Source organism: Erinaceus europaeus, chromosome 1 (assembly GCF_950295315.1).
Source record: "Erinaceus europaeus chromosome 1, mEriEur2.1, whole genome shotgun sequence".
Taxonomy (NCBI): domain Eukaryota; kingdom Metazoa; phylum Chordata; class Mammalia; order Eulipotyphla; family Erinaceidae; genus Erinaceus; species Erinaceus europaeus.
The window spans coordinates 142,370,748-142,383,860 of NC_080162.1; the positions used below are offsets into that span (position 1 = coordinate 142,370,748).

Below are 13,113 nucleotides of genomic sequence, written 5' to 3' on the forward strand. Positions count from 1 at the left end.
GTGTAAGTAAGCGCAGGTCATTTTTCACGAGCCAAATTAGTATCATGAAATTCATTCTGCTTTTCCAAACAGTGGATATTCATTGCACATGCACATTGTGCATGACAGTTATGGAGCTCTGGGGGTGAGCAATGTGTGGAAATGTACCCCTCTCATCTATGGTCTTGTCGATGTTTCCATTTTATAAATTAAAAAATTTTTTAAATGTTAAAAAATACAATTTCTGACAACAGTATGAAAAGTTCTATCCATAGATATTCCTGAGAGTTGTGACAGGATAGAAATAGTAGTCAGCTGATGGACCTAGAACTCGAATAAATCCCTCTCTCCATTGTTACTGGTCATGTCTATCAGGAACAACACAATAGACCCCTTTGTGGGCCCCCATAGGACCTTGCCCTCAACCTGGATCAACAGTGGTAGAGAATGTTCCATCATCTGAAGGGAGGATGGGCAGCATACTGTATGCTACACTTGAGGAAGATGGGTCAACATTGGGGTAGCTTTGAATGTTCCTACTCATGACCACAGAATGTAAGCTCAGATCTAGAGAGATGCAAAGGTCACACAGGCTCCTAAGCTAATTTTAGGCCCAGATCACATCAAATCAGTTACCACGCGATACTTCTACAGAAATACTAGTCGAACTGAGATTGTCTGAATGCCTGAAATATCCCTGAGGTACATACAAGTTTTTGTTTGTTTGTTTGTTTGTTTTTGCCTCTGGAGTTATCACTGGGTCTTAGTGCTAGCACTACAAATCTAATGCTCTCTGAGGCCATTTTTTTCCATTTTATTGGATAGGACAGAGAGAAATTGAGAGGGAATGGGGAGATAGTGAGAGAGAAAGATAGATACCTGCAGACCTGCTTCTTGAAGTTCTCCCCTGCAGGCGGGAAGTGGGGCCTCAAACCCAGGTCCTTGGCTCATGGTGATGTTTGTGTCCTGACTCCTATGCAAGTGTTTTTTCAAAGGTTGTTAAGAGGCAATTGCATTGTCCTTTTTTTTTTTTTTTAAATTAACAGCATGATGGGAGGAGGTGCTTGCAATGCAGGAGTGGACCAGCCTTCAGCAGATCCGGCTTAAGCTGGGGAGAGGAGCAGAGAAATAACAAGCAGAAATGTCTTACTTAGCAAGAAAGCAAGGGTCTGGACCAGCTACTAGACAAGTTTGCTTTGATCAGCCTGGCTGTAGCTTGGACTGAAAAACCGTCTAAGTCTAAGGTTCTTAGAGTTTGGATGCTTTAGTTGCATTTTGTGTTTAATTTTGGTTAGGAAGAAGTAAATGTAGGGTTATTGGTGAGTCAGAAATACATCATTGAAACACATTGTCACAGACATGTCTCCAGTATTGAAGCAGTAAAGGTCAGTCTCATTGAGGAGATTCGAGAAGGACTTCCATACCCTCCGGTGCCTCCTTCACCTCCTCATTCTCTGAATCTTGCCCTGGATATGAACGAAAGCCGTACATAGAAAGTTTTTCATGTTTCTTTTTCCTTTTTCTTTTTGTCTTTTTTCCATAGTGTTCTTTCAGAGGACCAAGACAGTTATCTTTGTAATGTCACCTTATTTAGGAAAGCAGTTGATGACTTCAGACACAAAGCCAGAGAAAACAAGTAAGATTATTATTTTCCACTTTTAAATGTGTTATATTATCTGTACATGGTATGGGTAATTTTTCTTTCTTTTCAAAATTCAGATTCATTGTTCGTGACTTTCAGTATAATGAAGAGGAGATGAAAGCTGATAAAGAAGAAATGAACAGACTTTGTACTGACAAGAAAAAGCAGTTTGTATGTGTTCATGTTTAGTATTATTACACTGCTTTTCTTTGACTTAAAACAAAACTTCTCTAATTTTGCTTTTAAGACACTTGATTTTAGCACCAAGCCCCAGTGATAACCCCAGAGGCAAAAAAAAAAAAAAAAGTGTGATGTTCTGAGTTAGGTTTTTAAGATATTTTACTGAAGCAGTGTAAGCCCCTAAGTTCTCTGCAAGTTTAAACTATTTTCATAAAGTGCTATAGCCTTTTTTGTGTAAATACATCCAAATGAGCTTAATAACTAGAGAGTCAGTCCAGCAAAATGAGGAACAAAGTGGGAACTGTGCAAGTGAGAGGCGGTGTCAGCATTCCTGCCATCTTTATAGATTTAATGTGAAAGCTAAGAGCTTGTGTGGAATAGAAAGTGTGAGTAAAATTGGGTTTCTCTTGCAATACAAGAGGAGATTTAAAAAAAATCCCATTTAAAATTATTTCTGTGTTATTATAAGCCATGTCATCTCAGTTGGAAGAAAAACCAGTGAAGCCATGTTTAATAAAACCAGCTTATTGTGGTCCGGGACGTGGCACAGTGGTTAAGGCACTAGACTCTCAAGCATGAGGTCCTGAGTTCAATCCCGGGTGGCACATGTACCAGAGTGATACCTGGTTCTTTCTCTCTCTCCTCCTATCTTTCTCATTAATAAATAAATAGAATCTAAAAAAGAAAAACAAAAACAACTTATTAGGTCCATCAACCTGTCCCTTTTCATGAATAATAAGGTCAACTAAAGATTTTTCACTTTTTTTGTTATCCTTTTTGCTTGAGTTAATTTGGTTAATGTGTCCACACGAACCTAATAATGTTACCTTTTTAAATTAACTTTTAGGGGTACCGTATGCCTGGGTATACTGGGTGTATACTACTTTGTAGTATATATGTAGCTTAGTGTTAGAGAGCACTTGCTTTTCAAGTGTAAGAGCCTGGGTTAAATCCCCCCCCCACACACACACACAAAAAAAAAACCTGCAAAGAAGCAAAAAAGAATCAATCATGTATATCTTTTACATGTGAGGAAGTATTAAGTCATTTGAGTTTTTCTTCTCCTTCCCCTCTGTTTCATGTAAAACTCTAATATGTAATAAAATGAATCTTTTATAAAAAGAATCTATACTATTCTAGTAGTAGAATCACTAAAAATTTAGAATGTGAAGAGGGCTTGGAGCTCAGATCACCCCCAGATTTTATAGAGAAAATCTAGACCCAGGGCTATTGAATGGTTTCCCTCTATAGCTACTTTGTTTCTGAGAAGACTAAAAAATTGGCTTCAATTTTAAGTATATGGAATGTTTTTGAGGACTACATTATAAATTCAGATTTTTATACTTTGTTTTTCAAATTCAGGGACTCCACCCCATGTTCTGTACCAGCTTGAACTATTGTCATTAAATTCTAAGCCTCTTTTTCTGTGTAATGAATAGATTCAGTAGGTTTTAGTGTCTGTTGGAGTTACAAAGGAGTAAACCTCTACAATCTAATTTAAAGTACTCAGGAGAGCCAGGTGATAGTGCAGCGGGTTAAGTGCACGTGGCGGGTTAAGTGCAAGGACTGGCATAAGGATCCCGGTTCAATCCCCCAGCTCCCCACCTGCAGGGGAGTCACTTCACAAGCAGTGAAGCAGGTCTGCAGGTGTCTGTCTTTCTCTCCCCTTCTCTATCTTCCCCTCCTCTCTCCATTTTTCTCTGTCCTGTCCAATAATGACAACAATAACTACAACAATAAAAAAACAAGGGCAACAAAAAGGGAATAAATAAAATATTTTTTAAAAAGTATTCAAAGTAAGTAAGCGTGATGTAACTTTTTAAATGTGAATTATAATGTTTTATTCTCATAGATCCTTACGGGAGATGTACTCCTTTAAAAATAATGACTCTAGTGTCTACCAATTTTAAAACCAAATGTATGGTGATTTTTTTCTTTTTCTCCATTTTGTAGGGCCCACTTGTGAGGTGGCTGAAAGTAAATTTCAGTGAGGCGTTTATTGCCTGGATCCATGTGAAAGCACTCAGGGTTTTTGTTGAGTCTGTCTTAAGGTAAAGAAAGCTAATTGAGAAACTGGAAAATTGAGTTCTTTGTTATACTACACAGTTCAGTAATAGATGCTAATAGTTCAAAAATCAAAGGGGGAGTTATGAAGGGGGAGATTGTAATTTTCATGTGTGTCCTATGTGTATCTTAAGTGTTGTGAATTTGGAAAAAAAAAATCCTTTCTGTACTCTCATTTTTTTCCTTTTAATAAATGTATTTTTAAATATTTTTATTATCTTTATTTATTAGAGACAGCCAGCAATCGAGAGGGAAGGAGACAGAGAGGGAGAAAAACACCTGCAGCCCTGCTTCACCACTCACAAAGCTTTCCCCCTGCAGGTGGGGACCAGGGGTTTGAACCCAGTCCTTGCACACTGTTAACATGTGCACTCAACCAGGTGCGGCGCCACCCAACCCCTGATTGTTTTTTCTCATGTAGTTATGTACATTATAAAATATTAGATAATGTTTGCTTAAAGGGAACTCTTGGAAATATTTTAGATATAGTTGGTACACAGTTGAAGTCATTTTGTATCGATGTATTTTTTTGTAAGATACTTAAAAGTTGCATCATCATGTAAGCCTCTGTAAATATTATTCATATTGGAAATAGTCATAAATATTCATGTGTATCCACACTGACTATTTTGTATATTTCTTGTTATTTAAAAAAAAATCTGCTTGTTATCAGGAAGGTGTGTAATTCCTTTATTATCGTTATTTCATGAGACTATTCTTTAGATTACCTTAAAAATTGGAAAGTAGTTAAAAATAGTTCCTTCTGGGTTGATAATTGGCTCATAATGTAAAGAATTTCTACTGGATAGGAAGGGAAAGTTTGAATCATGAGTACTAGTAAACTTGTAACTTGTAAAGGTAGTCATTAAAATAAGATTTCCTCTCCCATTAACTGCTGTTTCAGAACAGAGAAAGTTTGCTTTGGAAAAGAAAAATCCTTTTATGTTTTTGATTGTGCTATAGAGTTTGTATTTCTGCTTCCTTATAAGGTATGGCTTGCCAGTGAACTTCCAAGCAATGCTCCTTCAGCCCAATAAGAAAACAATGAAGAAACTAAGAGAGGTTTTATATGAATTGTATAAACATTTAGACAGCAGTGCAGCAGCCATTATTGATGTAAGTACTTACTATATCTCCTAATAGCACTGGAAGGGGAAAACATTTCAGAAGAAAGTATTGAAATATGTGGATAGAAAAAGGGATTGTAGAGATCCAACTTCTTAATTTGAAAAATCATCATGTTGATTTGTTAAATCACAAACAGTTTACTTTGCTTTATATTAGAACTGTGCATGTGTGAGTGACAGTTTGGGCCAGGGAGATAGTGCAGTAGTTGCCTATAGACTTTCATCTCCAAGGTGCTAAGTTCAGTCCTTGGTACCACCAATATAACTGAGCAGTGTTCTGATCATAATTTTGTTTATTTGGCCACCAGGGTTATTGCTAGGGCTCAGTTCCTGCCTGGCTCCACTGACTCCGGAGGCCTTCTTTTTTTTTTCCTTTTCTTTTATTCTTTTGGATAAAGGGTGAGAGAGAGGGATGGAGAGAGACAGACATCTACAGCATTGTCCACCACTAGTGAAGTTTCTCCCCTGTACATGGAGACCTGGGACTTGAACCTGGGTCCTCCATACAGTAACGTGTGTTCTACTCGGTTAGCCATTTGACCCCTACTTATAAATTTTAAAAAGTGCTATTTTTATAAACCCTATTTGGCTTATTTTAGACTATGCTTTATAAGTCCTGTGTCCCATGAACTGAATACCTCAAACCTAAGTAAGATGAAAAAAAGTAATACAGAACAGGTAAGGCAGTGGTGCACCTGGTTAAGTATACAGATTACTAAGTGCAAGGATCGTGGTTCAAGCCCCAGCTCCCCACCTGCAGGGGGGATGCTTAATGCGTTGTGAAGCAGGTTTGCAGGTGTCTGTGTTTTTCTCTTTCCTCTCTCTTCATCCCCTCTCAATTTCTCTCTGTCCTATCTAATAAAATTAGAAAGGAGAGGGGTCAGGTGATAGCATACATGTTACAATGCACACCTGCAGGGGGGATGCTTAATGCGTTGTGAAGCAGGTTTGCAAGTGTCTGTGTTTTTCTCTTTCCTCTCTCTTCATCCCCTCTCAATTTCTCTCTGTCCTATCTAATAAAATTAGAAAGGAGAGGGGTCAGGTGATAGCATACATGTTACAATGCACAAGGACCCATGTTCGAGCCCCCAGCCCCCACCTGCAGGGGGAAAGCTTTGCGAGTGGTAAAGCAGGGCTGCAAGTGCCTTTCTGCCTCTCTCCCTCTCTGTCACCCCTTTCCCTCTTGATTTCTGCAGTTTCTGCCCAGTAAATAAAGATAATATTTTTTTTAAACTTTAAAAAATTAGAAAGGAAAAGGGAAAAAAAAGACCACTAGGAATGCTGGATGCATACTCCTGGAACTGAGCCCCAGCAAAAACCCTGGAGGCAATAAAAAGTAGCACAGAATATACAAAGAAGTATGGTAGGATCATGATTAAACACATACTAACTTCGGGGTCAGAGAAAACTGGAACCTGACTTATTACTGTCGGTATTACCTAGGGCATATGCCAACCTGAGATGCTTCCTTCATTTACAAAATGGTGACTGTAATATCTCACTCAGATTAAACTGGAATAGATACATCCATTTAGTTCAGAGTACATAGGTATGAAGGTGAATGCTCATACTTTATCTGTTTCTTCCTATAGGCTCCTATGGATATTCCAGGCTTAAACCTGAGTCAACAGGAATACTACCCCTATGTATACTACAAGATTGATTGCAACTTGCTGGAATTCAAGTAAAAATGAGACACCCCCGTCCCCTAATCTTGTCCTTGTGTTGGTGTGTGCTAACAGAAATAGGCTGCAGGACGACAGTACTTTAACTCTGTGACCCCTAGCTTGCTTCTTACCCTTTTTTCCTAGTTCCCCCATAGTGGTCCATTTCTCAGCATTTTCTTTTTAAAGGAAAATATATGTCCTGTTTCTTTTTATTGATCAGGTCTGTAAATGTGTACTAAAAAAAAAAAATCAGAGATTATTTATAAGCAAAATAGTTTATTTAAAGAGAATAGTTCTTGTCAGTTTTGTGGTATGCATTGATTCCATTTGTTATCATTGTGCACAAAAGCCGTGTTGACAAGGGAATGGTGTGAGCATTTGTACTAGTTTGTTCACTGTATTTGGTAGACATAACTGTTTAATAGTTACTGAATCATGATGTAAAGATTTGTGACAATATTCAGGTATGTGATTTCTGAATATTTCAAATTAACAACCTCTAGGCACTGTTAACACCCACAGGAGAGAATAAAATGGCCTGTGAAAAGGTGTATTGTGGCGTGTGTCCCTTTAGAAGACTGCAGTTCTGTCAGAGTCTGTCACACACATGGTGTCAGAGCTGACAGCTGTGCCACGGTCAGGGCTCAGCTACACACTGAGGTGTGACCCTGAGTGTCTGACTTGTGTGTGACTGCAGTGTGCCAAATTTTAGAGCATAAATCTGAAGACTTTTTTTTTTTTTCAGTATATGAGAGGCATTTATATACAGACATTAAGACTGTTCTCTCAGGAAGCAGGATCGATTTTAAATAAAGTACAGCCAAAATGATATAGCTCTAGTCACTTGTTTTGTCTAAGCATGCTTCTCTTTTAAGGGCTATGTATAAGCCTTCATCTGGAGACTTAGGTCATTTATGACATTAGAAAATAGAGGCATTGCTAGCCTTAATAAGTCTGAAATGAATGGCTTAGTTTAACATTCTACAAGAACTGTTGAAAACAAGTTTTATGGCAGTATTGCTGTCTCTGTCCACTCACAAGGCTTGTACATGAGAGAAAGGTTCATTTTACTTTTTTTAAATGTTTTTTATTTTACTTATTATTGTATAGAGACAGAAATTGAGAGGGGAGGGGAGATAGAAAGGGAGACAGAGACACCTGCAGCCCTGCTTCACCACTTGTGAAGCTTCCCCCCTGCAGGTGGCGACCAGGGGCTCGAACCCAGGTCCTTGCGCACTGTAATGTGTGTGCTTAACCAGGTGCCCCACTGCCTGGCCCCTCATTTTACTTTTAAGGGTATTTCCAAACTGTTCTGTTCCCTTCCTTAAGAAAATCAGTCTCCAAAATGCTTTTTCACACAAACATGATTTATCTCACTTGATTTTTTTTTTTTTTTGTATATCCATGCCACCGCTACCTCATTCTTTTTAACCAGACACCTGATTTTCAGTCTCCCTCCCCTCCCTTAATATAATGAGCTGACTGGATGGATATCCAGGCTTTTGTTTGTTTGTTGCTTTTTTCGGGGGGGGGGTGTTGTTTTTGCTCTCAAAAAGGCTTCTGTGGTAAACATTTTTGCATGAAACATCCCTGCCTGCTTGTGTTAGTATATTGGGGCAACCTCTAGAGGTGGATTGGGTAGGCCTTAGCACTGGCATATTGAAATTTTCAGTGCACACCACCAAAGTTAGGCCATAATTCTCAGTTGAAGACGCCCTTGTGATGTGGCTTGTTTTTTTCTTCTCCTTTGGAGAAAAGGAAGCTGAAAAGTTTTTGCCCCATAATCTGGGAGTTCTGTCTTCTCTTGAATTGTTCTTTTAGTTGCAGTCTCTGGTTATGCAAAGAGACTCTGAAGCCCCTGAAGTCCCAGCTTCAATCCTCCACACCACCATAAGGCAGAGCTGAAAATATTTTTAAAATAGTAATAAAGACAGGAATTACAGTCTATATAAAATGGATATGCACAACCTAGTGTGTCTTGACAAAGTCCAAAAAAATGTTTCATAAGGTCTTCTTTAGGCTTTATTACTGCTCTGGTACAAGTAGGGTAGGGATTATGATGTTAAGGTAGAAACATCCAGATTTACTAGACTTTGACTGTGGTTTCTCTCAGGGAGGAAGTCCAGGAGAGCGACTGGGAATGTGGCTCGGGAGCAGGGCCCAGATGTGCTTCTGTTGAGCTCTGTGGTCTCCACTCCCCAGGCCCTTCTAGGTGGGATAACTAGAGCATCCACTTGACAGCACTGTGTACTGAGGACAGGAGATCCCAGAGTCTTAGAACGGGGCCTGGTGCAAGCTTGACACATGTACGTACAATCCTAGAGCAGAGCCTGGAACTCCTTCCTTGTCTGTGTTTAACCTGGTAGTGTCACATTATGGTGGAGTGTGAAGGTTAGAAAGAAGTGTTTTTGTTGCGGGGTGGGTAGGGTGTGGGGCGTGTGTGTGTGTGTGTGTGTGTGTGTGTGTGTGTGTTTTACTCTGGAGGCTCACAGCACTGAGCATGTCTGAGTTTTAGCCTGTGCTGGGTTATTTGTATTCATGGTAGCCACCCTAACTGTGAGGGAACAGGTGATCCCCTGCCCCCCTTGCTTTGTGTTCCAGGGAGTCTGTTCTCTAGAATAGAGCTCAGGTAACTTAATGACACACTAAGTATTCACCCAGTGTCTTATTAGAGGTCCTTGCACTGGTGTGCTCACCCCTATCTCCTTGCCCTTCCCCTTTGACCCAATGCTGAGTCAGAGCCAGAGTTTGAATCTCTGATTTGTGACTCTTGTTATCGTACCTCCCACCCTCCTCTAGGTACTGTGTGAATGAGCCAGACACCTTCCTTAACCTCCCAAGATAGACAATGATAAAGAAAAGGCATTAGTTGTGAATAATCAGATGTTACGTCCTGTTGGTATTTGGCAGGAACCCAGGAGTCCAGGATATTTCTCCAGTGCTGGGTGATGATGTGTCTGGGTGTTGCATGCTCATTTCAGTAGCCTGGCTTACGCAACCTCAAAGGCGTTCAGACCTCTGTTAGACCTGCTGGAGTTGCCACTAAGTAGACACACTGGGTGGAACAGCTTTCCTTGCATGAGCCCGTATCAAGTAAATACTTTGTATATAACAAATTCTCAGCAAATGTGAACTGATCTTTGCTCTCACTTCAAAATTAAATAGTTCCAACTGTTGGAAATAAAAATACAAGAAATTGATGCGGATAAGAAATTACTTGCCTTTATTCTCGGCTGCTTTTTTTTTTTTTTTCAGTTGAAATTAAAAGTAACACTGGCACAAGGTGAAACACCACAGACACAGAATACATACAGAGCAGCTTGTAATGAAAACTGCTTGCTTTGGGGTGGGGTGGAGTGATGTTGGAGGCCAGGGAATAGTTCACATGGCAGCATGTGCCTTGCCACGCATGTGGCCCAGGTTGAGCTCTGGCATCATGTGGAGAAGCCATAACATGAGGGGAAGCTCTTGATGGATGTGGTAATGTCTCTCTGTGTAAAGGATGAAAGAAAGGGGAAGAAAACAAAACCAAAAACACGGAGCATTGAAAAGAGGCCCTTGCACTGCCCCAGCTCACCCCCATCACTGCAAAAAAAGGAAAAGTGATAATGTCTTATCTTCACATCAGTAAAAGATGTTTTGCCCTTGGAGGTCTGTAAAGTCTGATCCAGAGGAAATATGAAAGCTCTCCTAATGGAGTTCTTATCTCTAAATTGAAGTTTACTCATTTATATAAAGCAAAATTATCTGTGATTTTTATTTTTTCCCAGTATAGACAAGTTTAGATTGTAATTCTGGCATATATATATTACACTAAAACCTTTTTCTTGGGAGTCGGGCAGTAGCGCAGTGGGTTAAGCGCACATGGCACAAAGCGCAAAGACCAGCATAAGGATCCTGGTTTGAGCCCCCAGCTCCCCACCTGCAGGGGGGTCGCTTCACAGGTGGTGAAGCAGGTCTGCAGGTGTCTGTCTTTCTCCCTCTCTGTCTCCCCTCCTCTCTGTTTTCTTTCTGTCCTATCCAACAACAGCACCAATGACAATGACAAGGGCAACAAAATGGGAAAAATAGCCTCCAGGAGCAGTGGATTCGTAGTGCAGGCACCAAGCCCCAGCAATAACCCTAGAAGAAAAAAAAAGTTTTTTGTTTTTTTTTTTTAGTAGGCTTCTATTTAGAATAGAATTAGATTTGTGCCCCATAGCATTGCCAGGGGAAAAAGGGGTTAGTACACCATGGATATGATTAGCAGTAAGAGACTTACTGCTTGCAATTGTTTGGTTTAGAGATTCAATCAAGATGGGAGCCAGGTGGTGACACATCTGGCTAAGTGCACATATCACAGTGCGCAAGGACCTGGTCCCCACCTGTGGGGGTGGGTGGGTGGGAGCCTCAGAAGTGAAGCAGGGTTTAAGGTGTCTCTCCCTCTACCTCCTTCTCCCCTCTCAGTTTCTCTCTTGTCTCTACCCAGTAATAAATAAAAATATTTAAAGAATCAACCAAGATGAACATTTGTCAAAAAGAGAAAAAACGTTAACACAGAAGACAGCAGACACAGACATTTCCTGACCACTGCTAAATTAACTAGAGTCAGCTGTTAACCACAGTAGTGCTTTCTTGAGTGAGCTGACTTAAAAATCAGGTCACTGACAGTTTCCATGAAGATTTGCTTTGTCTTGACTAGGCCTGAGGAATGACTTTTAAAAAAATCTATTGACTTTATTAATGAGAGAGGGCCAAGTGGTGGCACACCTGTTTAAGTGCATGTTACAATGCACGAGGACCTGGGTTTGAGCCTAGGGGGAAAGTTTCACAAGTAGTGAAGCAGGGCTATAAGTGTCTCTGTTTCTCTCCCTCTCTATTCCGTCTTTCCCTGTCTCTTAAAAAATATTGTCTTTATTTATTGAATAGTCAGAAATGGAGAGAGGAGGGGAAGATAAGAGAGACACTTGCAGCCCTGCTTCACCACTTGTGAAGTCTTCTCCTTATAGGTGGGGACTAGGGGCTTGAACCCGAGGCCTTGTGCATTATAACAAGTGCACTCAACCAGGTACACCACCATCTGGCCTCAATTTCCAGCTGTCTCTATCCAGTAAGTAAATATGAAAAAAACTTGTTAAAAAATAATTTAAATGAGAGGGAGCTGGGCGGTAGCACGGTGGGTTAAGCGCACATGGTACGAAACACAAGGAGTGGCCTAAGGATCCCGGTTCCAGCCCCCGGCTCCCCACTTGCAGGGGGGTTGCTTCACAAAAGGTAAAGCAGGTCTGCAGGTGTCTATCTTTCTCTTCCCCTCTCTGTCTTCCCCTCCTCTCTCCATTTCTCTCTGTCCTATCCAACAATAATAACAGCAATGGCAACAATAAAAATAACAAGGGCAACCAAAAAAAAAAAAGGGAAAAATGGCCTCCAGGAGCAGTGGATTCATAGTGCAGGCACTCAGCCCCAGTGATAACTCTGGAGGTGAAAAATAATAATAATTAAAATGAGGGGGGAGATAAAGCATCGCTTTGGCCCCATGCCACGCCAGCGTTTGAATTTGGGATGTCGTGTTTGAGGGTCCAGTGCCTTATACTGTGCCACCTTCCAGGTCACACATTCCATATTCTAAACAAACACCCATAGGCACTACTGCAAGTCTTCATCCAGTTACACTCCCTTTCAAAAGTTCTTCTGAACACTCAGTTTCAAAAAGTTCTGAACACTCAGCTGGGGTCACTGACGTGTGATTTGTGACCCACCTGAAGGCCTCTGATAGTAATTCTAAGTCAGAGTGGGCTCAGTGGGCTCATTGTGGATCACCTGTTCTTTGCTCTGTGACAGAGAAAAGCATTCTGCCTCAGGAAGCAGTGGAAATGGATCAGGAGAGGTGTTTTTCACTCTTGCAAGGCCACCAGTAATATTTAAATATTCAAGGACTTTAAAATGATCAGGTCAGATTTTTGATCATTTAATTGATAACCCACTTTAAGTGTAAATGAACATCCCAAGCCTAGACTTGGCAGAGAATGGTTTGGGTGAAGCAACAAAGACTGTTTAAAGTGAAAGGGAAGTTGGATAGAACAAACATGATTGCTGGCGTTAACCAAAAGGGAATAAACTACATGGAAGAACACCACCTCTTGTGTTTGCACCTTTTCTTTTCTCTAATAGAGAACAAACAGACACTTGATAAACTGCAGAGAACAGCACTCATGGATTTTGCCATTTCCTCTTGAGCAACCATTTTTGGCTAGTTCTTTAACCGTGTGTGTGTGTGTGTGTGTGTGCGTGTGCGTGTGCGTGTGCGTGTGTGCGTGTGCGTGCGTGCGCGCACACACACGCGCCATTACAGCTCTAAAGTTTCCTTCAATGTGGTAGCACTGGATTTGAACCTGGGTTGTGCACATGGCAAAGTAGCATGCTATCCAAATGAGATATTTCACAAATCCAATCCAATCCATGTTTTTTTCTCTCT

General features: G+C 40.6%; 1 protein-coding gene across 3 annotated transcripts in view; it reads left to right on the forward strand.

Annotated features, from left to right (window-relative positions):
- Window positions 1–9,859, forward strand: part of ATP6V1C1 (ATPase H+ transporting V1 subunit C1) — a 51,889-nt gene extending 42,030 nt beyond the window's left edge. For 2 of the 3 annotated variants that reach the window (XM_007518855.3, XM_060196411.1), the window contains 5 exons: window positions 1,523–1,615; window positions 1,699–1,792; window positions 3,755–3,852; window positions 4,855–4,981; window positions 6,585–9,859. In XM_007518855.3, the coding sequence (XP_007518917.1) occupies window positions 1,523–1,615; window positions 1,699–1,792; window positions 3,755–3,852; window positions 4,855–4,981; window positions 6,585–6,680 (508 nt within the window). In that variant the 3' untranslated portion in view covers window positions 6,681–9,859. The remainder of the gene's footprint in view (window positions 1–1,522; window positions 1,616–1,698; window positions 1,793–3,754; window positions 3,853–4,854; window positions 4,982–6,584) is intronic. The other variant, XR_009551208.1, reaches the window with a different exon arrangement.
- The last annotated feature ends 3,254 nt before the right edge of the window (window positions 9,860–13,113 follow it).